This window comes from Serinus canaria, chromosome 23, assembly GCF_022539315.1.
Source record: "Serinus canaria isolate serCan28SL12 chromosome 23, serCan2020, whole genome shotgun sequence".
In the NCBI taxonomy this organism is placed as follows: Eukaryota; Metazoa; Chordata; class Aves; order Passeriformes; family Fringillidae; genus Serinus; species Serinus canaria.
In genome coordinates, this window is record NC_066336.1 from 5,542,982 (window position 1) to 5,568,683 (window position 25,702).

Here is a 25,702-nt window from a genome sequence, read left to right on the forward strand (position 1 = left end):
CTCCCCTGGGGGCTGCAGGGCACCTCTGGCCCCGAGGGGACCCTGGGGGGGCTGCGGGGGTCGGGAGCCCCCTCCCCACCCCCACGGAGGGATCCTGCAGGGCCCAGTCCCTCCCAGTGACCCCACGGAGGGGGGGAGGCACATCCCGGCTTTCCAGAGCCCTTTTTCCTTCAGGATTCCCACATTTCCCTGCAGAGGGACCCAGCAGTGAGGGAAACTGAGGCACGGCCAGCAGGATCCTCTCAGTCACCCCCCAGGCAGGCCTAAGGCTGAGGTGGAACCACTCAGGCTGTCGGGGTGGCATTTTTGGGGTGAAAATGCCCATTTCTGGCTGCTCACACTTCCCTCCAGGGCTCCCGCTGGAACTCTGAGAGATGGAAATGTTGAATTCTTGTCACTTGCCCTGAATCACTTGGAAGGGCCCCGTTTGCAGGTGACTCGAGCTGAGGAGGGGGAAAAACCCTAAAAAATAATTCAGGTTCCACTCGTTTTTTGGGGACACCAGGGCAGGCTGGGCCCACAGGTGACAATGGTGGTGGCCGTGGGTGACAGGGAAAAATCCACCCCAGATCCAGCTTCTCCCAGTTCCTGAGCGATTTTGAGAACTGCGAGAGAGCCCGTCAAGGATCCAAACCTAAAAAGCAGATCAGAAAGGGAGAAAAAAATGTCAGCGAGGTTTGGCCTGGGAGGAAACGCTTCCTTTCAGGCGCCGACTTTTCTAAGGTTTCAGGGTGAAAGTCGCAGCTTGGGAGCGCTGAAATTCCTCCTCCCCAGCCGTCCCCGAGGCATGGAGGGAAACGCAAACTCTGCCAGTGGCCCTTGGGGCTGGAGCTGCGCATCCCGCCCGGCCGGGCGCCCCTGGCACCCCTGGCACTCCGGGCACCCCGGGCACCCCGGGGACAGCGAGCACGGGGACAGCGAGCACGGGGACAGCGAGCACGGGGACAGCGAGCACGGGGACAGGGCTGGCGGCTCCGCTGGGAAGGACTCGGAACCCGGCGGCCCCGGCGCTGCTGAGCTCGGCAGGAACTCGGTGTCACCCCTGCGGTGTCACCCCTGCGGTGTCACCCCTGCGGTGTCACCGGCGGGGCTGCCTGTCCCCTATCAGTGACCCAGATAAGAGATGTGAGACACGGCCCCAGCCCCGCTCGGGGTGCCCCGGGCTGGAGGCGCCTTTGCACCCCCCGAAACCTCCGGGGAGCGCGGGGAGGGCTCAGCTCGGGGCCCGGGAGCCCAGAAGGGCGATTTCCCCCCAGAACTGGAGCAGGCAGAGCCGCAGCACGATCCCATCCCGTGCTGGATGCCGAGCTCCAGCATTTGAGGTTGTTTTATTTGTCCCGCGGTGCTCCAGGCACTGCCCCGGCGCTCCCGCAGCCCCAGCGGAGTCTGAGCCCTCCGGGGGGATGGCCCGGAGCCCCCCGAGGGCAGGGAGGGACACGGGGCTCCCAGGGACCCCCACCCCACCTGCAGAGCTCCGGGGCCGAACAAACCCCCTGGCGCTGCCAGCCCCGCCGGGGTTTCCTCTCGGGAGGGGATTTGGGCAGAATCGCCGAACTCGGAGCTTCGCTTCTCCCCTCTCGGAGCCCGGAGGGGCCGGGGTGGGTGGGGTGGCAGCCGCGGCTTTTCCCGCATTTCCCAGGTGGACACGGAGCTGGAATCCCTTGGATGCAGCCCCAGACCCCCGGAGCACTTGGAGACCCCCATGGCAGAGCCCCAAAACGCCGGTGTCCCCGAGCCCATCCCGCAGCCAGGGAAACTGAGGCACGGGCAGGGAATCGCCCCAGGACACCTCGAGGCATCACCTGCACCTGGGAAAGCACAAAAAGCTGGGGAAACACACCAAAAAGGGGGAAAGTGGGGCTGCTCCTGAAGAAAAGCAAACACTGAACAGCCCAAGAGGTCCCTCCAAAGCACAGGGGAAGCAGGAGAAGCCCCTTCAGGGCTGGGAAAGAGGGGATGGAATCTGGAGCCCCAGGGGCTGCAAGGAGCCGTCCCCACGGAGCTGGTTTTGCTTTAACCAAACCCCATCCCTCCGCTGCTCTGAGCTGTTTCTCCTCCTAAATCCTGCATTGCATCGAGAGTCTTTTAAAGCGTCTGCAGGGGAGGCCTGGCTGCGGTTTCAGGGCATTTTCTGTTTAACTTGCATTAAAGTGTAGCAGAGTTACAAGTGCATTAGCGGTCCTGCTCCCAAATTGCTGCTGTAACCTCTGCCCCCGGCCAATCCATCTTGCTGACACCCATTAAAATGAGCTCATGGTGCCGTTTTTATGGCCGGATTAAGTGGGGGATCTGCAGCCCGGGCGGTTGGGCGAGGGCGTCGCGCTGCTAATGATCCCTTCATTGATCTTTAATGATTTCCTACATTAGCACAGGCAGCATTAGCCCCGGCAGCTCCAGGACAGCCGCTGGGTGATTCACTGCGGCAAGCTGCGATCCCGCAGCTGCACCTTCCTCCTTTGTGCAGGAACGGGCAGAATTCCCTCAGAAATTCCATTCCCCGGGAAAGGACGGGCGGCTCTTCCCCCCCTCGGGGTTCCCACCCGGGGCTGGGACCTGCCCTAAAGCCGCCAGAGGAAACGCAGCGGCACCAGGGCTCGCCCAGCTGGGCTACAAACCCCTCCCCGAGGTTGCCAGCAGCGCAGGAAAGGCCCCAGGATGTCCCCTGAGGGTGTCCCCTGAGGATGTCACCTGAGGATGTCACCGGTGCTGGAGAACAGGGCTACAGGGCACAGGGGGCTCAAGGGGACCTCGATGAGATGCCCTAAAGATGCTCCTGTGCCACCGCCCCACAGAGGTGCTGGGACCTCCTGCAGGCACCCGGGGCTTTCCTGTGGCTTCTCTGAGTGTCCCAAAAGCTCCGCTGCCACCAGGACCCCGAGGAGCCACCGCAGCCCCGAGGAGCTCTGCCTTCACTGGGTGATCTCAGAGCCCACCAGGAGTCCCAGAAAAACTCTTGGTTCAAGCCCTGGGACAAAGGAGCTGCCTAAAGCAATGAGGCTGCTCGGAGGAGGCCGGGTTAGAAGCCAAAAAAAGACAAACGGTGGCTCTGAAGAAATAAACAAATAAAGCAGGACTCGTTTGCATCCCTCAGCCCTCAGCCCGACCACAGAGGATATTCTGGGCTGACAGCACAGCCAGTGTCTGACACCTGGCCCCAAACACCCCAAATCCTCCCCAAAGTCTTGCCCAGGCTCGTCCCCACCCCGATGCCATGGCACAGAGGGTGCAATGGATGTTTTAGTTATTATTTAGCCAGGTTTGCCCCGGGCCAGGCTGAGCTGCTGACCCAGGGCTGCTCTGGGTGAGGGGTTTCACTGCCACCCCAAAAAGAGCATCTGAGACCTCTACAGAGCTTCAGCTTCTGCGGCCCAGGCAGAGGGGAAAAGGAGGGAAAAGCCTCAGCTGTGCTAGGGAGAGCAGCCTCTGCTTACTTCATTTGTTTAATTCATTTATTTTATTTTTCAGGCTGATTTCAGTTTTTCTTTCAGGCCATCCTGTGTGGCAGGGTGACAGTGAGGCCTCGGGGAGAGAAAATGGATTTTCTCCAGAGCAGAAACAGAGTAAAATGTAAGAAAACAAACAAACCTCCCTGAAAGAGGACGGGACAGGCTCAGTGGGAATTGGGGACTGCCAGCAGGACCAGAGCCCTGAACCCCAAAGAGCTCCCATGGAGAGCTGGGGGCAGGGCTGTGACCTCAGTTCCACGGGGTGCAGCTCCAGCCCCCCACGCAGACACCCCCTGTCCCTCCGTGAGCCTTTTCCAACTGGGACCCCCCTGTGGATCCAAGGAAGGGGCTCCCAGAACCCTGTGCCCTCCCAGCACAGAACCTGGGAGAGGATCTGGGCAGAGACCCAGCCCGGGATTCCCATTTCCATCCCGCTGGGTTCCCAATCCCATCCTATGAGATTCCCATTCCCGGGGGGTTCCCATTCCCATCCCACGGGGATCCCGTTCCCACCCCGGGCACCCCTCCCGGTGCCCCCGGCCGAGCGTGGGGCTTTGTCTCCCTCTAGTGCACGGAGCTCAGGAGCCTCCGGCCAGCGGCCGTACCGGACAGGGCAGCCCGGACAGGGCCGGACAGGGCACCCCGGACACGGCCGGAGCCTGTGCCCAGCGGGCAGTGCCGGACAGGGCACCCCGGACACGGCCCGAGCCTGTGCCCAGCGGGCAGTGCCGGACAGGGCACTCCGGACACGGCCGGAGCCTGTGCCCAGCGGGCAGTGCCGGACAGGGCACCCCGGACAGGGCACCCCGGACACGGCCCGAGCCTGTGCCCAGCGGCGCTCCGCCACCCCGCACCCTCCGGTCCCGCCGTGCCCCGGCCGCCTCCCAGCCCCCCCTGCCCAGCCCCGCTCGCCCCTCCCGCAGAGTGCCCGGTGTCCTGGCACGGTGTCCTGGCACAGACAGGGAAGGGTGTCTGAGCAGAGTCTGGCGCCTCTGAGGTGGGCACAGCACCCCGGGAACCCCCTGGAGCAGCACCCCGGGTTTGTCACCTGCAGTGCCACAACCCCTTCCTTCCACCCTGTCCCTGGCTCTCCTGTGTCCTTCACACCAAAACCCTGGCACGGGGACTGGTTATCCCTGCCTGGCCATCCCCAGCCCATTGAAATATCCATTATCCATCTAGCGGTCCATGATTCATTTATTCGCTGGGAATTTGGAGGCAATCTCAGGGGCACTCCTGGTCGCGCTGCTATAAAAGCATTCTTGAGCCTCCTCCCTGCCAGCACGAACCTGTCTCCCGGTTTCAAACCATTACTGAGCCATTTCAGGGCCGGGCTCTGCTGCCCTGCGGGGCCGGGAGCGCCCTCGGAGATCCCGAGCTGGCCACGAGCGAACGGGGCTCGTTAATGCTCCCTAACGAGGCCGGGCCGGGCTCGGCAGCACCGGGCACCGCTCCCGGCTCCCCCCGGCCTCGGCCACTCCAGATGAGCGCCTAAAACCGAGTGACAGCCCAGCAGGGCCAGGAGAGGCCACCAGAGCTGGGCCAAAGGGTGACCTCAGGGCAGTCCTGCCCGCCTGGCACTGCCCCAGCCGTGCTGCCACCCCCCTGGCAGAGCCCAGACCTGAGCCCTCTGGGGACAGGGTCCTGGCAGCCCCCCAGCCCCCTCGCTGGGGTGACACTCGTGTTCCCAGGGGTGGCCTGTCCCCAGGGCCCCTCTGCTCCTGGCTGGGGGTGATGCCAGCCCCGGCCCCGCAAGTGTCACCACAGGGAGGGGGGCACAGCTGGCACTCCCTGGCAGGGACAGGGAGTCTGGATCTGTGCGAGGGGAGCACTCGGGCTGGGGGAGCAGGAGCAGCTGCTGGGCTCCAGCTGCAGCTCCTGCAGCAGCGCCCTGCATTCCAGCAGGCACAGAAATGCTGCAGAGATGGATTTTGCATCCATCCTTGTGGCTCCTAGAATCTCTTCATAAGCCACAATGTGCCCTTAATCCCACAACAAAATCAAGTCAAAGAGCAATTAATATTCTGATACCTGTGGCTGGCTGAAGTGATATAGAGCTGAAGATTTCTTTTTCCATTTCACTCCAACTGTGGTTTTGTTTTTTTCCAGCCATTCTCTGGTCAGTGGTTTTAGGGGCACCAAGGTTCACTTTTGTGGGTAACCTCCACTGTTAGCTGTTGATTTAATTAACTCAGGCTCCTCTGCCTCCTTGACCATACCAACCCCAGCAGGGCTGGAGAGCAAACGCAGGATTAAGGTCGGGGGTGGGCGCTTGGAGCTTAAGCTTTAAAACAAAAGCGCTGAGAAATTGAAAGTGACGACGCTGAAGGACTGGGCTCTGCCACTGCAGGGCTGGTTGTTGAATCTTAAACTCGATTAGGAACAAACTTTTGTTGCCTTGAACCGGGAGTTAATGGATGAACTCAGCACCCAAAAGTGCAGCCACGGGGATGCTGAGAGGGGCAGCACCCAAGGGCAGCTCGGGACGTTTTGCTGAGATTCCTGATTGCATCCCCAGCACAAAACCAGGGAATATTGGAATTTCTGGGCAGCTCAGGCAGGGAGACACCCCCAGAGCCCGGGGAAGGGACCTGCTGTCCCCAGGAGCCGCAGGTCCGAGCCCAGGTGGGGTTGGGAGAAGAAAATTCCGAGTCCTCCGTGTCAGGATCAGGAGGAAAACACCCAAAGCAGGATTTACCGACACAGCCCCTCCTCTGGACCCCAAAATAACCCCAGCCCCAGCCCCAGGGAGCCCCGGAGCACCCAGGGGTGCTCCCTGAGGAGCTCTGACCTTCAGCAGCAGCCCCAGCCCCGGGTGAGCCGTTGGCCCCGGCAGAGCCTGCCTTGTTTTTAGCAACCTCGTTGAAATTTAAATTGATTTGTTATTTATCCAACTGACAACAAAGAGAGAAGAAAACAGTCCTAACTCAGTGCGCTGGGGAGATTGAATTCCTGTATCACTGTCAGCTGCATTAACTGACTTCCTGGAGCTAAATTCAATTAGGGCAGCATTCCCTAGCATTAATAAATCAATACCGATGCCATTTTGATATATTTTGAACGTCTTTCATTATACATTTCAGGGCAGGGATTAGGGCTGAACTGGAAGTTAATGGGACGTGACAGGGCGGGTCGGCTTCGGGAGGCAGAGCCTGGCAGCTGTAATTGCTTTGTGCTGCAAAAGGTGAAACAAAAGAGCTGCTGAAGTTCCCTGTCGGGAATGATCCCGGCCAGGAGGGTCTTCCGAGGAGCTCGAGGCCGGCAGAAAATCTCTGGGATGGAAATAAAGGCACGGAGCCCCTCCCGCAGCCATCTGGGGAGGGTTCACACCTCGCCTTTGTCCCTGCCCGGAGCTGCCCGAAGGGAAAGGCTCGAGGCACCCTCGGTGTTGGAGAGAAGGACCTGGGGAGATTCCCCTGCAGCCTTCTGGGCCTTGGAGGGTTTGGGAGAATCAGGGAGGGTGAATTCCCACAGGCAGGGAGGGACAGGACAAGGGGGGTGGTTATAAATGCACGGAGGAGAAATTGAGGTGGGACATTGGGGGGAAATGAATCTCTCAGGGAGGGGTGAAGCCCTGGCACTGGGATCCCTGGCAGTGCCCAAGGCCGGGCTGGAACACCATGGGAGGTGTCCCTGCCATGGCAGGGGTGGCACTGGAGGGGTTTTAAGGTCCCTTCCCACCCAAACCCTTCTGGGATCCCAGAACTCTGTGACATTGGCATCCTTAACCCTAAACCCAAAATTCCAGCGGCTCAGCTGGGCCCTCCCCAGCTCCCCCAGAACTGCCTTGGGCAGCATCCCTGGGTGAGAGGAGAATTCCTGCATCTCCTGGGGGCTGGCTCCTCCCAGGGCTGCCTGCAGGGAGGGCTCAGCGCTCAGGGCTTGCCATCCATGATGCCATCCCTGCTGCCATCCCTGCTGCCATCCCTGCTGCCATCCATGATGCCATACCTGCCATCCCTGCTGCCATCCTGATGCCATCCCTGATGCCATCCCTGATGCCATCCCCTCTGCCATCCCTGCTGCCATCCCTGCTGCCATCCCTGCTGCCATCCATGATGCCATCCCTGCCATCCCTGCTGCCATCCCTGCCGCCATCCCTGCTGCCATCCTGATGCCATCCCTGCTGCCATCCATGATGCCATACCTGCCATCCCTGCTGCCATCCCCGCTGCCATCCCTGTTCCCACCCTTGTTGCCATCCCTGCCGCCATCCCGATGCCATCCTCGCCATCCCTGCTGCCATCCTGATGCCATCCCTGCTGCCATCCTGATGCCATCCCCACTGCCATCCCCGCCATCCCTGATGCCGTCCTGATGCCATCCCTGTTCCCACCCTTGTTGCCATCCCTGCTGCCATCCCTGATGCCATCCCTGCTGCCATCCCTACTGCCATCCCTGATGCCATCCTTGCTGCCATCCCTACTGCCATCCATGATGCCATCCCTGTTCCCACCCTTGTTGCCATCCCTGCTGCCATCCATGATGCCATCCCTGCCATCCCTGTTCCCACCCTTGTTGCCATCCCTGATGCCATCCCTGATGCCACCCCGATGCCATCCCTGCCATCCTGATGCCACCCCTGTTCCCACCCTGCCATCCCTGCTGCCATCCCTGCTGCCATCCCTGCTGCCATCCCTGCTGCCATCCCGATGCCACCGCGGCCATCAATCACTCAGCCCCAGCCCTGCAAAGCACCAGTGAAGCCTTTCCCTCCCCCAGGGCGAGCCGGCCATAAACCAGCGCCTCGCAAAGCGCAGCCTGCGCCTCTTCAAGGCTTAAAAGCATCTGAACGGCCTGGAGGGACCATTCCTGCTGCACCTGGGGATGGATAAAGATGGAAAATAAAGACGGAAAATAATCGGGTATCGACAGTGCTCAGCTTGGAGGAATTAGCACGGCTCGTTCAGCCCTTGGGGACAGGAATGGTGGGGGGCTCCTCTGGGCTTTGGTGCAGGAAAATGGAAAATGAGAAGTCTGAGGTGACTCCCGGCTCCGTTCCCAGTGAGATTGTCACTGCTGTGTCCCCAAAAAGCCTCTACAGGAGTCAGGGACACCCCGAGGAGGGCCCTGACCCTCCACAGAAACCCTTCCCCTCCCACCCAAAACTTTCTCCTCCAAGCTTCAAAGCCCCAGAAAATCCCAGTTTTTCCTCTGCCAAGCAAGCCAGCTCCTCCCAGTCACATTATCCCACCCATAAAATCCAAATATGCCATTAAGGGCCAGGCAGAGTCAGGAGTGCCCTTTGAAAACCAGGTGTTTCCACTTTCAGGGGCACCGGGAGCTGCCAGGGTGCAGCGTTTATGGAGATTTTCCATGCTTGACTTGGAAAAACGAAATAAATCCATGGAAGGAGCCCTGAGAGGGCAGGGCCAGTCCCATCCTCTGGCAATTCATTAGATCCTTCCTCCTCCCGGGGCAGGTGCTGATCAAGGGAAGGGGCAGGAGGTGGAAAAAGCCGCCCCATTTTTGATCAAAACCGGTAAAATCCCGACAAAAAAACAAGAGGCTCTTTTCCCAAGTGGCTTCCAAAGCCTTATAAAAAGGGTAATGACCCTATAAAGCTCAGCCTTGGGGGATTTGGGGGCAGCTCAGCTCAGGCCCCAAAATGTTGAGGGCCCCCAAAGGAGCTGTGCCCTAAAAGGCAGCGCTTGGCACCCCCAGGTGATGCTAAAATCCAAATTAGGATTAATCCCAGCAGGGACCCGGGTGTGGGGCAGGATCAGCTCCTTTTTACAGAATCATGGATTTTTTGGCCTGGAAGGGACCTTCAGGCCCACCCAGACCCTGGCAGGGACACCTCCAACCATCCCATCCTGCTCCCAGCCCCATCCCACCCAGCCTTTCCCAGTTCTCCCACCAGGGCTGGGCTCCCCTGAGGGGCTGTGGCTCTGAGAAAATCCAAACTGAGATTGGATCCAAACCAATCCCACCTGACCCCAGCTGTGGCTCTGCCAAACCAGGCCTGGCATCTTCTGCCCACCCCTGGGGGATCTCAGGGGGTTCATGGCCCCTGCAGGGGTGGAAACTCGGCTGTTGTGGGGTTTTTACTCCACTTGGCCACCGAGACCAAAGCAAACAAACAAATGTTCCATTAACCCCAGGCTCAGGGAAGATTTTCCACCTCGGCCACAGGCAGCAAACCCTCCTGGCTGTGACGGCAGCAGCTGGATCTGGGCAAAACAGACCCAAAATCAGAGCCAGGCACCTCCAGCTCTGCCTGCCAGGCTGCCCAGCAAGGGCAGTGGGTGCTGCTGTCCCTTTGTCCCCCATCAAGGACCACCCAGGGGTTTTCCTGGCTTTTCCAGCCTCCCTACAGGACATCCCTCCCTTTCCCAGGCAGCCAAACCCCAGGAGAGAGCCAAATCCCCACCAGCAGCTCCAGGCAGCCTCCCCCCAGTGCACAAAGAGGATTTATTCCCTCTCCAAATTCCACTTTAATTTCACATCCCCAGCAGCCCCAGCCCCTCCACCTGCCTCCACCCCACGTTCGTGCCAGGTGAGACCCCAAAGCCAACCACCCCCAGGGCTGGTTCCCCCCAACTTCCCCAGCTGAACCCACTCTGGGGGAGAAGGAGAAGAAGAATCAGGAATGGCTTTGCCCAGATGTGTTGCACAACCTTTAAAAAAGCAGAAGCCTCACTTGCAGAGAAACCTGTGCTGGGCAGCCCCGAGGAGCCCCAAACCTCTCTGCCCACAGCCCTGATGAGCAAGAGCTCATCAGAGGGGACAAATCCTCTGTCCCCACGCCAGGGATGGCTCCAGGTGCGCTCCCTGCTGCCACCAGCCCAGGGAGGGGACACGAACCCAGGCCTGGAGAGCTGGGAGAGCCCCACGTCTGCCCAAGGGAGGTTGGATTTCTCCCGGTTTTAATTAATCAAAGATGTAAAGCCCATGGTAAAGAGAGCTGGGGTTGTTGGGCACAAAATCCCGGGTGTGGATGTGAAAATCGGCCAAATCTTCGATGACCCAACAGGGAGAGCACTAAAAGGCTGAGAATTGGCCCATTCCAGAAATAGCCGGGCAGTTCCTGAATTACCGGGTGTTAATGGAGCTGCCGTGCTGGCAGGACACCCAGAGCTGCCCTGCTGGCCGGGAATCGATGCAGGAGAGCTCTGCTGGCCTCTCCTCCAGGGCAGCCCTGCCAGGACAGCCGGGATGGCGATCCCACAGCCGCCCAGCCCAGCCCCACAGCCACCCCCTAAAACCAACCCCAGAGCCCAGAACCAGCTGGACAGAGCAGGAACAACACCCCCACCAGCAACCCAGCCCAAACCCCTCGTTTTTCACCCCAAACAAAGCTCTCCCTCCCCTCCCTGCAGCGATTTGTTGATGCTCCCAACACCAGACTGATCTCAGGGCCCAGCCCCTCTCCCTTTCCCTCCTTGCCTTCGCTTCAGACGTGACCTTTTGATTTCTCGGGTAGAGTGTAAATTACATGTCGCCAGCATAAAATATTAAATCCAATTTATATTTAATTATTGATGTTATTATGTATTCCATAGTAATGGCAGCAGGAAAAAAAAGAAGATCTCCACCCCACCATTAAAGAGCTCGGTTGCATTAGCAGCTTCTTGAGGTTAAGATTTCTTCCTCCGCTCCTTCTTAACCGTAAGATTGATGGGGATGGGGGGATTTTGTAAATAGTCTTCCAGAAATATTTTATCTGATTATTGTACCTATAAAAGGGAGCCGGGAGGGGGAGAAGGGGCCTTTTTAAACCGCTGATGATTTGCTCAGCTAAAGGGCAAAGAGCTCCCCAGCAACCCCAGTGCAGGCCCCACAGGCAGAGAGGGGCCGTGGAAACCAGGCTGGGTTTAAGGGGAAAAAAAAAAAAAGCTGGTGGGGAACCACAGTGGTTTTTCCAGCTGAGATTTAACCAGTCTGTTAAACTCCAGCGTGAGGTTTTTACTAAAATATTAATCAATTCTGCTTAGACTTGATTAAGGTAATTTTCTCCCCATTTATATTTAATGTGGGAGCCACCCAAGGTGTGCAGGGCTCGGTTGGGTTGGGTTTGTGGACACCCAGCATGGGCTGGGGGCTCACCAGGGCCAAGCTCATCCCACCACCCCCAAGTGCCACGAGGAAAGCCCCAAATCACCTTCACCCCCGGCCACAGCAGCTCCAGGTTCGCCAAAACACGGCAATAATTCCATTTATTCCGCAGTGCCCGCGCCCCCACCAGCTCCTCACTCGCCACAATAAAAACAGCATTAAAACCAGCATTATCCCCTGGCTTTAAAATCCAAATCAATAGAGCAAATGGAGAGAATCCGACTCAAGAAAAGTCAGGGGAACGAATCCATCTGGGGCTGCCGGGAGGCCGCTAAGTGCTGCGGTGTCACCCGCTGGGTGACAGCCTCTGGGAGCGGCCAGGTTTGGGGGCAAAGCCTCTGCAGCCCCCGGGGGCTCTCCCTGACCCAACAAAGAAATGGTCAATCCCAAAGAAATGGTCCATCCCAAAGAAATGGTCCATCCCCAAGAAAGAAATGGTTCCCTGATGGGGCTCAGCACACCCCGGAGCTGCTGGGCAGGAGGAGCTGTCCAGGGACACCTGCAGGCTCTGCAGGGCTCTCTCCTTCCCCTCAGCTCTTGCTCCAAAACCCAAACAAATCCATTTAAACGTGCCTTTTGGAGCCTTCTCACCTTTAATTTGGGTTGGAAATGCCCCTCAGCAGCCTGGCCCAGAAGCCTCCAGCCAGTCCAAGGGATCACCCGGGGGCAGCTTTTCCTCTCCTGCAGCTCCAGGGCTGGGCAGGTTCCCCCAGGTGAGCTCAGCTGCTGCTCACCCACCTGTGCAGACACCCCAGAGCCTCCTGTGATCCTGCCCCGCTCCCAGCACCCCAAATTCCCCCTTTCTGCTGCTCTGCTTTTCCCAGGGCTCCATCACACGAGGATCTGGGGAGTTTTTGAGACATTTCGGCATCCCAGCAGCTCCGAGGAGCAGCAGCAGCTTCCCCAGCTGGTGTTGGCAGCAGCTCGGGAGCAGGGCCAGCCCTTCCGAGCTCCTCCGTGCTTCCATCGCCGCTCCTCGCTCTTTTAACTTCTTCCCTTTTTGGTTTTTTTGTCCCCCCAGCGGCAGGACCGGCAAACCCTCCGTGCTCCACGGCCAGGTCCGGCACCTCCAGACCGAATCCCTCCCATCCTCATCCTCTCCCATCCCGCTCCGTCCTGGTGTTAATTAACGCAAATTGTCGCGCTAATTATCCCCTTCAATTATGGTCTGTGGGTGCCCAAACCATTTCCAGCAGAATTCTCAGCCCGGACCCCCGATCCAGCAGCGATTCCCGAATCCCATTTGCTCACAGCCCCATCTCCACATTTATTTAAAGGACATTTCTGTGGATAAATGGCAGCGCAGCCCGTGCTGCTTCAGGAACACCCAAAACCCCCCAGAAAGTGCCAAATCCCCACACCAGGACCTGGATCGTCTTTAATCCCATTTTTATCCCTGCAGCCCCAAATCCAGGTGGCACCAGCACATTCCGCAGGTGACAAAACCCTGCTCTGCTGCGGCCACGGGGCTGGTGGCTGTCGTGGGGACAAGGGGGGACGGCCGAGGTGACAAAGCCCGGCCGCGGTGACAAATCCTGGCCACGGTGACAAAGACAAAGCCTGGCTGCGGTGACAGACGCTGGAAGAGCCACCGCGCCGAGCTGACGCCTCCCTGCCGGGGCACGCTTGGAATAAAACTGGAATAAAACTCTGGAATCAGTGGCCCGGGGGGGGACGCGGTGTCCCGGCGGGGTGGGGGACAGCGAGAGGCCGCTCCCTCCTTTGTGACACCCAGCGTGGGACAGAGCCCCACTTCTGGGGGAGCAGAAATGTCACTCGGGAAAGACAAATCCCTGGGCTGGGTTTGCAAGGGAGGAGGCAAAGGGAGCCGGGCTGAGCAGGCAGAGGGGTGAATCCCAAACCCCGCTCGCTGCATCCGAGCCCATCTGGGTGCGAGGCTCCAGGATGGAGCCGTTTCCCCCTCTCCGCCCCCCGGGCTAATTTTACCCGGTCTGGCCGGAGCTCGCAGCCCCTGGTTCTCGTTACCCCCCCGCCGCGCTCCAGGCACGCAGCATTTTTGCAAAGTTAACAGGGGAGCAGAAATATCCTTGTTTTGGTTTTTTGCCTTTGGCCACTCCAAAGTCGCGCTTCCAAAGTTGGGAAAAAGTTACGAAGTAGCAAGAGGCGGGGGGGGGGGGGGGAAAAAAATAAAATAAAGTAAAATAAAGTAAAAAAAAAAAAAGGCCCAACCCAAAGCCAAGCGACGGAGATTAGACAAAAGCATAAATAACCTCTGGGCTCTGGGGGGTTGATCGTGCTCCAGAACGAAAGAAGGGAAAAAACACAAAATGTAAAAAAACTGCAGTTTGTGTATTAAAAAAAAAAAACAAAAACAAAAACCAACCAAAACAAGGAAAATGTGCCCAGGCAGTGACGCCAGCCCAGCCCTGCAGAGGGACCCGGCGGCTGCAGCTCCCCAGCCCCATCCAGGGTCCTGTCCCACAGCAGGGGCCTGGTTTGGGGCAAAATCCGCAATTTCCTTCTTGGCACTGCGGGCACGGCCCCACCCCGGGCACGGGGATGAGCTCAGGGGGGTCAGAGGCATCCGGGAAAACAAGGGAGAGCAGGGAGGGCAAGGACAGCGGAGGGGCTGGCCCCGAAAGGGACAAATGGCCCGCTCAGAGAGGCTGGAATGGCCCAGGACGTGGCGGGAGCTGGTGACAGCTCCGAGCAGCACCAGGAGCTGTCCCGGCCCCTCCCGGGGGTGAACAAACACATCCAGGAGCCCCCGGGCTCGCAGCAGCCCCGAATTTCTGCACTGTCTGTGTTTCACAGCCCGAGGGCCGAGCGGGACGCTGGAGGTTTGCAGCTCAGCCCTGCAGGGATGGAAGGCAAAGCCCCGCGTCCCCTGGAGCCATCCCGGCCCCGGGGACAGCCCGAGGTCCCGGCCGGGAGGAAACGGCCCCAGCGGAGGGTGAGGAAGCTGCGGAGCCCTGGTGAACACATGGCCGCGGAGCGAAAGCCAAATGCAGAAGGAAGCAGAAGGTGACAGCGGAGATACCGTGACTAACGGGATCTCCCAGGGCTGCGGGGGAACCGGCGCTGCCTTGAGGCGGCCGGGGATGTGCTGGGAGCTCGGCGCGGCCCCTGATAGCATCAAATGGCACCCAGGTGGTTCCGAGGATGACAGATAAAGGCGGCGAGCAGGAACACGATTGCAGAAGTGACACCCGCACCAGTTCTCGGCCGGGACCGGTGGTTTCTCACCTCAGGTCCCAGTGCACATTCCCCAAACCCAGCCCTGGATGAGCATCCTCAAAGTTTTCCTCACGCCGAGGCAGGCAGAGTGTTGGTGAGGGGTGGGCAGCATCCCCGCACCTCTAAACTCTCCCATTCCCAAAAAATCCCCTCTCAGCCCTGCCCTCGGGTGCCTTTTCACCACACCGAACCACCCAAACGCTTTTCCATAGGGGAATTATTGCCTTCGGTGCCTTCCCCAGCTGCCACAAAGGAGGGCAGAGCTCGAGGGGCTCCCAAAACAAAACACGAACCCTCCAAAATCCCCTGCCCGGCACCCGGGGGGGCTCTGGTGAGGGACACTCCGAGCAGGAGCATCTCCCGTGGAGCAGGCTCAGAGCAGAGCTCAACTCGAATTCCCCCTGGAACTGAGATCCCGGGCAGGAGCAGCAGCCCCAGCTTGCTCGCAGCCCTTCTCCGCTCCTTTCACCAAAGTCTCACCATATTAAGCAGCTGAACTGCATCATCCGAGGAGTGTCAAATTGGTTTTAGATGGTTCTAATTATAACCAGGAAGTTTTAAAGTGTGTGGGTGGAAAGGAATGCAGCAGATTAATTTAATAGCAGTTACCACGGCACAATGGTGCTTCAATTAAGAGTTCTTTCTGACTGGGATTTGTTGGGTTTTGTGTTGTTTTTTTTTTTTTTTTTATTTTTCCCTGTTAATAATAAATGTCACAAATGAGAATAGACATATTACTTCATCAGATGCTTTGGCATATCTCTTCGCAGAGAGCCTTTTGTGCAGAAATAGTAGCTGAAAGGGTAATTTTATGGAGCTTAGCACTCACTTAACACTTTAGGAGCCAAAATCGGGCCTCAGCAGAAACCCAGGAAGCTGCACCTGTTTCCATGCCGGCACGATCCCGCTGCAGAGCCACAAAGAGCCCTCCCCGTGCCGGGAAATGGTGTGTGAGGCACGAACCCGGGGCGAGCATCCTGCTCCGGCGGCTGGGGAGCGCATGGCGAGCGGGATCTGCGCTCCCGGGAGCCTCCTTCTGCTTCCCCGGCCTGTGAACCCCGAGCCCGCCCAGCTGGGGGGTGGCCCGGGGGCACGGAGGGAGCAGGACAGGGAAGAGGCTCCGTCCCTTTGAACAGCGTGGGGGTTCCCAGTCCCAGGTGTCCGGACGGGAAGCGCCGCTCCCGGCCCTGCCAAGACAGAGGGGCCGCGGGTGGGGCGGGCTCGGAGCCTTCCCGGGGCCGGGATGTGCCCCACGGATCCGCCACCGTGTCCCTGGAAAAGGGACAGCCCAGCCCTGTTCCTCCCCCGTGAGCCGCTCTCATTAACGCCCGGCGCTAATTACCTGAGGCCCGGAGCGCAGCGGAGCCCCGATTCCCTCCCGGGCGCTTTTCCCTCCGCTGCTGGAAGAGTTCCCCGGCTGAGTGAGGGGAACCCGCCCGGCCCGAAATCGCCTTGCTCGGGGTTTATTTGGTCGGGATTATTTGCTCGGGGTTTATTTTGTCGGGGTTTGTTTTGTCGGGGTTTGTTTCGTCTGGGTTAACCTCTTTGAGAGGTTGACTCTGGTCGGTTTCGAGGGGGAGCCCGCTGGGATGGGGGCAACCCACGGAGAGCCCGAGGCAGGCTGGAAATAACCTGAAATTCTGCTTCAAAGAGTCTTTCTGCCCCATAGATCCTGTCTTATGGATCCTCTGTACCCCACACATCCTGTCTGAGGGAGGGAGACAAAACCGCCGGGAAATGGCAGCAAAAAGAGCTCTAAAAAGCGAACCTGTGGCTGGGAGGGGCCAGGGGACACCCCGATACCTCCGGGCCCCAGGGACAGCCCCGCTGCTGGCACGGACACCCCGTGGAGCCCCAGAATTCCCAGCAGGGCACCCAGGAGAGGGGCACTGGGAGCACTGGGGGCACTGGGAGGAGCCCCCCCCCAGCCACTCAACCCCAGTTTGGGGGTGCGGCCCTGCTGCTCTACCAGCACCAGCTTCATTTTAATCCTTTAACGATGCCCGAGGTGTGTTTCCCACGCCAGAAACATCCCAAACTGCCCCGCTGTGGGACAGGGACACATTCCCGGGAGCCACCTCAGCGCCCCTTCCCCCAGTGCCCCCCCCGGCCCTGCCCAAGGAGCCCGGGGGAGCTTCCCTGGCCACGGCCGAGTGCTGGAAAACAGCAAAGCCTGACCGATATTCCCCAAAATCCGGCTCTGTCTCGGTGATTTGTGTCCGCTGCGATATCGAACCGCTGCCTGGAGGGACTCGGGTACTTAAAAACCCCGCGCAGGAGGCAAACAGGGAGATTTATTATTTTACTTTTGTGGTTTTCAGATAGTTTATGACACCGGGCTAATAACTCCCGAACCAAAATCTTCATTGATCCGGGGGAAACGTGACGTTATCCTCCCTCCCTGAGCCCCCGGAGGGGCAGCTGCCCTCCAGGGATGGCTCCATCCTGAGGGGGCTCCAGCCGGGTGTCCCACAGCAGGGACAGGAACAAATCCTGAGCACCCGGGGCACCCTCCCGGCTCTCCCGAGGCGCTGGGACTCCTTCCAGGATCACCGCGATTGTCCCTTCCCCTCTCCCAGCTCCCTCCAGCCTCCCCCTCCCCCTCAACAGCACCCCCAGGTCCACCTCCCCGCGCTGGGGACAGTTAATGAATTGTCACTTGTCGCATCGCCACACCCGGCTCGCCATCCCTGCAGGTTTGGGGGGGGCTACCCCATCCCAGCGGGCTGAGCCACACCAGGGCTGGCACCTCCCCACGGGGGACATCGGCCGAGCTGTCCCCGAGGGGACACGGGCACAGGGAGGTGGCGCAGCCCCGGGTTCGTGCGATAAAACACAAAATCTGCTTCATTTCCCATGCACGGTAACGACCGAGCCGCCCTCAGCCAGGAAACCCCGCCAGGTTCCGGCTTTTAGGGGAGAAGATGAGACCGGGCAGGAGCTGCCGGGAGCCGCCCCCTCCGCAGGCTCGGAGAGGCTCAGAAAGGAGCAGCCCTGCCTGGGGAGGCTGGGCTTTATCAGCCCGGGGGGCTGTGGATCCCAAACCGTGCCATCCTGCTCCCCCAGCCCACTATGGGTCCCAAACCATCCCATTCTGCCAGCCCACTGTGGATCCTAAACCATCCCACCCCACTGAGCCCAGCCCACTGCCCCAATTCCAGCTCTGATCCTGGGCTGGAGCACAGGCAGGGAGGGCATGGGCAAGGCAGCTCCTCATGAGGGCACCAAGGACACCCAGCAGGACCCTCCCTGTGACTCCAGGGAAAGCAGGGAGGATTTCCCCCTTTGCCCATCCCAGGGACACCCAGCAGGACCCTCCCTGTGATTCCAGGGAAAGCAGGGAGGATTTCCCCCTTTGCCCATCCCAGGGACACCCAGCAGGACCCTCCCTGTGACTCCAGGGAAAGCAGGGAGGATTTCCCCCTTTGCCCATCCCAGGGACACCCAGCAGGACCCTCCCTGTGACTCCAGGGAAAGCAGGGAGGATTTCCCCCTTTGCCCATCCCAGGGACACCCAGCAGGACCCTCCCTGTGATTCCAGGGAAAGCAGGGAGGATTTCCCCCTTTGCCCATCCCAGGGACACCCAGCAGGACCCTCCCTGTGATTCCAGGGAAAGCAGGGAGGATTTCCCCCTTTGCCCATCCCAGGGACACCCAGCAGGACCTGCCCTGTGATTCCAGGGAAAGCAGGGAGGATTTCCCATTTTCCCCCTGGCTCTCTGCTGGCATTGAAGACAAACCACTGCCATCATTTGAACTCCAGGATCAAGACCTAATTCAATCCCACCCAGCTCATTGTTGGAGGGCTGAGCATTAGACTGAAACCCTAAGCCAGGCCTGCAGTCATTTGGCTGGGGAGGAATTGATTTTGGCCATCAGCACTTTCTCATTTTCGATGGAGTCCCCACGTAACCAGGTTAATTTCTGTTAATCCCATTAGCCAGGTACTTCTGGCTCTCCAGCCCAATGATTTTGTGTCTGATCTGAAAGATTGTAATTGCAACCCAAGAGGACACAAACGGGAGCCTGTGATGGAGAGGAACCGGCCTGACACAGACCCAGCTTCTATTCCACCTAAAATCCAAACCCTCTCCAAATTTCCTCCTGGTTAATGACCACGCACAATAAGATCTGTCCCTAATTAATTTCCCCACAGTTCAGATCCCTCATTTTGCTGGATTAATGTTATTATTACAACTTTGGTTGGGTCCTGCACAAGTTCCAGGCCCAGTTTTCTTTTTCTTGGCTCAGGTCAGGGCTGGTGCTTGCCCAGGGCTTCCCGGGGAGGCTGATCCCAGGATCCCACCGGAGCCAGCCCCAGGGCTCCCAGCCCTGAGGGAACCCCTGGCACTGCCCCAGAGGAGATTTGCCCCAGGTCTGAGATCTCCAGCTGGGGGAAAAGGGGGTTCCAAAGGGGGGGAGTTTTGAACTAAAAGAGAGGAGTCCCCCCAGAACATCCAAGGTGTGGCAGGGTCCCCACCTGGCTGGGGACATCGGTGCCCTGTTGTCACTGCTAATGAGGGCTGGGAGCAGGGTGAGCATGCCTGCATTCCTGCCTGCATCTCTGCCTGCATCCCTGCAAACCGGCATCCCTGCAGCCCTGCAGCTCTCCCTGCAGCCCCGCCTGCATCCCCTGCTCGCCAGGGCTCCTTCCTTCCGCAGCCGCGGCGCTCGCAGCACGCCCGGGCCGGGGCAGCAGCTGCGGAGCACTCGGAGCTCGCTCGGGCAGGAAACGCCGGCGGCTCCCGCAGCTGCGGGGCTGAGCCAGGGCTCACACGCGAGGGACACGTGGCACGGGCTGGTGGCACCGGGGGACACGGCGGGGACACCGGGAGGGGACAGCGGGAGGAAGGGCTGGGCTGGGCACCGGGGCAGGAGGGACCTGTGGGGACACGGGAGTGACCATCACAGAGTGTGGGGACACCAGAGTGACCATCACAGCCCAGGGACACGGGAGTGACCGTCACAGAGTGTGGGGACACCAGAGTGACCATCACAGAGTGTGGGGACACCAGAGTGACCATCACAGCCCAGGGACACCAGAGTGACCATCACAGAGTGTGGGGACACGGGAGTGACCATCACAGCCCAGGGACACGGGAGTGACCATCACAGAGTGTGGGGACACCAGAGTGACCATCACAGCCCAGGGACACGGGAGTGATAGTCACAGAGTGTGGGGACACCAGAGTGACCATCACAGCCCAGGGACACGGGAGTGATAGTCACAGAGTGTGGGGACACCAGAGTGACCATCACAGCCCAGGGACACCAGAGTGACCATCACAGAGTGTGGGGACACGGGAGTGACCATCACAGCCCAGGGACACGGGAGTGACCATCACAGAGTGTGGGGACACGGGAGTGACCATCACAGCCCAGGGACACGGGAGTGACCGTCACAGAGTGTGGGGACACCAGAGTGACCATCACAGCTCAGGGACACGGGAGTGACCATCACAGAGTGTGGGGACACGGGAGTGACCATCACAGCCCAGGGACACGGGAGTGATAGTCACAGAGTGTGGGGACACCAGAGTGACCATCACAGCCCAGGGACACGGGAGTGATAGTCACAGAGTGTGGGGACACCAGAGTGACCCACTGTGGTGCAGGTCCAAGCTGTGGCACTGCAGGTCTGGATTGTGGCATTGCACACCCAAACCATGGAACGGCACACCCAAAATACGAAATTGCACACCCAAACCATGGAACGGCACACCCAAAACACGGAATTGCACACCCAAAATGTGGAATTGGAATTGAACTGCACACCCAAAATATGAAATTGCACACCCAAATCTTGGAGTTACACACCCAAAATATGGAATTTCACCCCCAAAACATGAAATGACACACCTAAACCACATCACTGCATACCCAAGCCCTCCATACCCCTGTCCCCTGGGCTGGGGGGTCACACCTCTGGGGTCCCAGGCTCCGTGGCCTCAGCCACGCCCTCACCATTATTTTCCCATCATTTTCCCATTATTTTCCCAGGAACATCCCAGCCTCTCCTTTCCCCCTGGCCCAGGCCAGGAGCTGCTCCCTGAGAAGGGCTCGGGGGCAGGTAAGGGATGCTGCTCCCCAGCCCGGCCAGGACCTTCCCCTTCGAGAGGCCCAAATCCACCCGAGATGAGTCAGTTCCTCCGAGCTCCAGCCCCTGTTCTACATGGAACTGGAATTTTTCATTTCATTTCGGCCCTGCAGGGGAGGCAGAGCTGCAGGAGACAATGGAGGCAGCTCCGAGAAACACAAACACTCTAAAATCTAAAAATACACCCGCTGTCGGTGCCAGCCAGAGCAGCCCTGCCATCTAAACCCGCTCCTCCTCACCCCAATCCCCTCTTCTGGGGTGGTTTTAATCCCTCGGCAGTGAAACTGAGGGGACAGAGGAGTTCTGGGGTGGTTTTAATCCTTTGGCAGTGGAGCTGAGGGGGCAGAGGAGTTCTGGGGTGTTTTTAATCCCAGGGAAGTGGAAGTGAGGGGGAAGAGGAGTTCTGAGGTGTTTTTAACCCCTCAGCAGTGCAGGGAAGCGGAGCTGAGGGGACAGAGCAGTTCTGGGGTGGTTTTAATCCTTTGGCAGAGGAAGAAAGCAGAATTAAGGGAGCAGAGGAGTTCTGGGGGGTTTTTAATCCCAGGGAAGTGGAGTTGAGGGGACAGAGGTGTTTTTAATCCCTTAGCAGAGGATGGGAGCGGAGCTGAGGGGCCCAGGCCAGGCAGGGCCACCCACGGCCGGGGCTGGGCAGCAGAGGAGAGCAGAGCTGAGGGGGCAGAGGTGTCCTGGGGTGTTTTTAACCCCTTGGCAGCAGAGCTGAGGGGGCAGAGGAGTTCTGGGTATTTTTAATCCCAGGGAAGTGAAGCTGAGGGGACAGAGGTGTTTTTAATCCCTTTGCAGATGGGAGCGGAGCTGAGGGGCCCAGGCCAGCAGGGCCACCCACGGCCGGCAGAGGAGAGCAGAGCTGAGGGGGCAGAGGTGTCCTGGGGTGTTTTTAACCCCTTGGCAGCAGAGCTGAGGGGGCAGAGGAGTTCTGGGTGTTTTTAATCCCTTATCAGAGATGGAAGCGGAGCTGAGGGGCCCAGGCCGGCAGGGCCGCTCATGGCCGGGGCTGCGCCTCCCTCTGCCGGGCGGCCGCGGCTCCGCTGCGAACCCCGCTCCGCCTGCAGCCCTCAGCCGAAGGCTCTGGGGCTGTTCTGCAAAGGAAACCGAACATCCCCAGCCCTCCTGCCAGCCCTGTGCGCACAGAAAGGCTTTACAGAGATGGTTCATCCCAACGCAGGATAAATTCATAATAAATCTTCATGTGAGGCTGCGAGAGCCCAGCCACGGAAATCTGGACTTTCTTCGCTCAGAATTTATTCATTCATTTATTTATTTATTTCCCCTGTAACGTTGCCCTGTTTTGGGTCTCCGGAGGGATTTTGCGGATTTTGGGAGAACTCCGGGATGCAGCGGCGGCAGCACCTCCCGGCCGCTAGGGGGCGCCCGGCAGGACGCGCCAGAAGCCGGAAGCGCTGGGAGCACCGGAAGCGGCGGAAGGCGGAAGTGCTGGCGGGGCGCGATGGCGGCGGCGGTGTCGGCCCTCAGCAGCCTGGGGGTACCCGAGGCCGATGTTGGGGTGAGACAGGGGTGGGATCGGGTGGGACGGGGGTCCCGACTCCTCCCGGGGCTCCTGGCTGAGTGCGGCTCGTTGCAGAGCGAGGAGGAAGAGGAGGAGGAGGAGGCAGAGCCTGGCCCATCCGCGGCGGCGGCGGCGGAGCAGAGGCGGGAGGAGCGGCTGCGCCGGTTCCGGGAGCTCCACATGAAGCGGGTACGGGGAACGAGACCAGGACCGAGCCCAAACACTGCATGGCTGGCGCTGGGTATCGGGCTGGGCGATCAGAGCTGGGCCCTGATTGCTGTGGGGTTGTTCGGGGTGGGTTTGTGCCCCCCGAGGTTTGGGGTTGTTCAGTTTGGGATTGTGCCCCTCGGGGTTGTTCTCTCTCTCTCTGTGCTGGAGTTTGCCCTGTTTGGTTCCAGTACGAGGCCTGCAAGCTGAACAGCCAGGAGGTGGTGGAGGAGGACAAGAGGCTGAAGCTGCCCCCGAACTGGGAAGCTAAAAAAGCTCGGCTGGAGTGGGAGCTGCAGGTGCAGGAGAAGAAGAAGGTAAAGAACTCCCCCAGAGCCCGGGGTGTGCAGGCACTCACAGGTGTCACCCCAAATCCCTCTGCTAATTAGCTCACTGCTGATTGTCACCCCAAATCCCTGTGCTGATTAACTCCTGTCACCCCAAATCCCTGTGCTGATTAACTCCTGTCACCCCAAATCCCTGTGCTGATTAACTCCTGTCACCCCAAATCCATGTGCTGATAACTCCTGTCACCCCAAATCCTGTGCGATACTCCTGTCACCCAAATCCCTGTGCTGATTAACTCCTGTCTGTCACCCCAAATCCCTGTGCTGATAACTCCTGTCACCCCAAATCCCTGTGCTGATAACTCCTGACTGTCACCCCAAATCCCTGTGCTGATTAACTCCTGATTGTTGCAATCCCTGTGCTGATTAACTCCTGATTGTCACCCCAAATCCCTGTGCTGATAACTCCTGTCACCCCAAATCCATGTGCTGATAACTCCTGTCACCCCAAATCCATGTGCTGATAACTCCTGTCACCCCAAATCCCTGTGCTGATTAACTCCTGACACCCCAAATCCCTGTGCTGATTAACTCCTGTCACCCCAAATCCCTGTGCTGATAACTCCTGTCACCCCAAATCCGTGTGCTGATTAACTCCTGTCTGTCACCCCAAATCCCTGTGCTGATAACTCCTGTCACCCCAAATCCCTGTGCTGATAACTCCTGTCACCCCAAATCCCTGTGCTGATAACTCCTGATTGTTGCAATCCCTGCCGCTCAGCAATGGATTTGTGAGGAATTCCAGCTGGGCTGAGCTGGGATGAGCTGGGCTGGGCTGTGCAGAGCTGGGATGAGCTGGGCTGGGTTGGGCTGAGCTGGGATGAGCTGGGCTGGGCTGTGCAGAGCTGGGATTAGCAGAGCTGCTCTCCCAGGAGTGTGCAGCCCGGGGTGAGGACTACGAGCGGGTGAAGCTGCTGGAGGTCAGCGCCGAGGACGCCGAGAGGTGGGAGAGGAAGAGGAAGAAGAAGAACCCCGACCTGGGCTTCTCAGGTGATACTAAAAATGATATAAAATATATTTAAAATGCTATAAAATAAAGCTATTTATATATAAGATGACAGATTACACTATACAAAGGGCAGGTAAAAGGGATTACAAATTGTTCTGTGGTCAGTAATAACTTGCGAATGGCAATGCTATAAAAGATATGAAAAATGGCATAAAATTTATTATAAGTGGTGTAAAATATATAAAATAATTCTATAAAATGCATTAAAAATGCTATAAAATAATAAATAATGCTATAAAACATGTTAAATACTGCTGTAAAAGTCACTAAGTGCTGTCATTTGTGACCCAGACTACGCGGCGGCGCAGCTGCGCCAGTACCAGCGGCTGACCCGGCAGATCAAGCCCGACCTGGAGCAGTATGAGAAGCTCAAGGAGCAGCAGTGAGTCCTGCTGTCAGTCCCTGTGGCACCTCTGAGGGACCAGCACACCCTGAAATCCCCCCTGCCCGTGCTGTAATCTCAGTGGCCCTGCTTCAGGAGGGGTGTGGGGTGATTAATGAGGTTCATTTCTCCCAGCTGGGCACTGCTGAGTTGGAGGAAATGTTCACCCAGTTGGGTCACGTTCCGGTGTGTAATCAGGCACTTCCTGGAGCAGGCTTTGGGGTTTTTAAGCTTGGTTTAAATGCCCAGTTTGCATTCAGACAGATTTGGCATTTCTGGGGGTTCTGTATCTTCCAGAGGCGCCTGCTGGTCCCTCTGTTGGCTTTAATGTTGACATTTGTCATCTGAGTCTGGGATTGCCGCAGCTGAGCGAGGTGTGACAGTGGAACTCAGGCTAAAGCCGGGAAACCACGAGGACATGGACAGGACAAGGGGTGAGGGGTTCAGAGTGAAAGAGCTGAGATTTAGGTTGGATGTTGGGAAGAAACTCTTCCCTGTGAGGGTGGGGAGGCCCTGGCAGAGGTTTCCCAGAGAGCTGTGCTGCCCCTGGATCCCTGGCAGTGCCCAAGGCCATGCTGGACAGGGCTTGGAGCAATTTGGGATGGTGGGAGGTGCAGGGGTGGCACTGGCTGGGATCCCCAGGAGCCTCAGCAGCGCCAGGTGTGTAACTGTGCTCTCCCACAGCGGGGAGGCCCTGTACCCCACCTCGGACAGCCTCCTGCACGGCACCCACGTGCCCTCCAAGGAGGGCGTGGACAGGATGGTGGCAGACCTGGAGAAGCAGTGAGTAGCGGGAGGGCACGGAGGGGTGGGCAGGGCTGGGGGTGCTGCAGGCCCGGGCTCAGCCCCTGCTGCCCCCCAGGATCGAGAAGAGGGAGAAGTACAGCCGGAGGCGGCCCTACAACGACGACGCCGACATCGACTACATCAACGAGAGGAACGCCAAGTTCAACCAGAAGGCAGAGAGGTTCTACGGGAAATACACGGCTGAGATCAAACAGAACCTGGAGAGGGGCACGGCCGTGTGAGCCTGCCTGGCCCAGCTCAGCTCAAACAGAACCTGGGGAGGGGCACGGCCCTGTGAGCCTGCCTGGCCCAGCTCACTCCTGGCTCCCCTGTTACTCTTTTCTATTTTAAATTGTATCAAAAGTCGCTTGTGGCTGTTGCTCTCCCAGCTCCATGGTGTGTATAGCATGCTGAACAATGCAGAATTCAGCTGTAAATAGCTTTGGCTGCAGGAGTAGCCAGGTTCTGCCTTCCATGTTCTAAATAAACTCTTTGCTCTAATTTGGGAGTTGATTTCCTCAGGTTTGTTTGGCAGCAGGACAAAGAGCGGTGACATTCCCATGGAAAGGCAGCGCCCCCATCCCTCAGGAATTCCAAGGTGGCATTGCCCCTGGCAGTGCAGCTGCCCAGCCTCTCCCACAGGGACA

General features: G+C 58.8%; 1 protein-coding gene across 1 annotated transcript; it reads left to right on the plus strand.

Moving 5' to 3' along the window:
- Positions 1-22,198: 22,198 nt before the first annotated feature.
- SYF2 (SYF2 pre-mRNA splicing factor) lies at positions 22,199-25,556 on the plus strand. Its single transcript, XM_009098606.4, has 7 exons — positions 22,199-22,321; positions 22,400-22,513; positions 22,723-22,848; positions 23,751-23,868; positions 24,179-24,269; positions 24,954-25,052; positions 25,132-25,556. The coding sequence occupies exons 1-7, from the start codon at positions 22,265-22,267 to the stop codon at positions 25,295-25,297; spliced, it is 771 nt and encodes a 256-aa protein (XP_009096854.1). The 5' UTR covers positions 22,199-22,264; the 3' UTR covers positions 25,298-25,556.
- Positions 25,557-25,702: the final 146 nt, after the last annotated feature.

Excerpts from the sequence above, each read along its gene's own strand:
- SYF2 (XM_009098606.4), top strand. The coding sequence starts at position 22,265 with ATGGCGGCGGCGGTGTCGGCCCTCAGCAGCCTGGGGGTACCCGAGGCC. Across the intron at positions 22,849-23,750 it reads AGGTGCAGGAGAAGAAGAAG|GAGTGTGCAGCCCGGGGTGA; the intron begins GTAAAGAACTCC and ends CTGCTCTCCCAG. Across the intron at positions 25,053-25,131 it reads GTGGCAGACCTGGAGAAGCA|GATCGAGAAGAGGGAGAAGT; the intron begins GTGAGTAGCGGG and ends GCTGCCCCCCAG.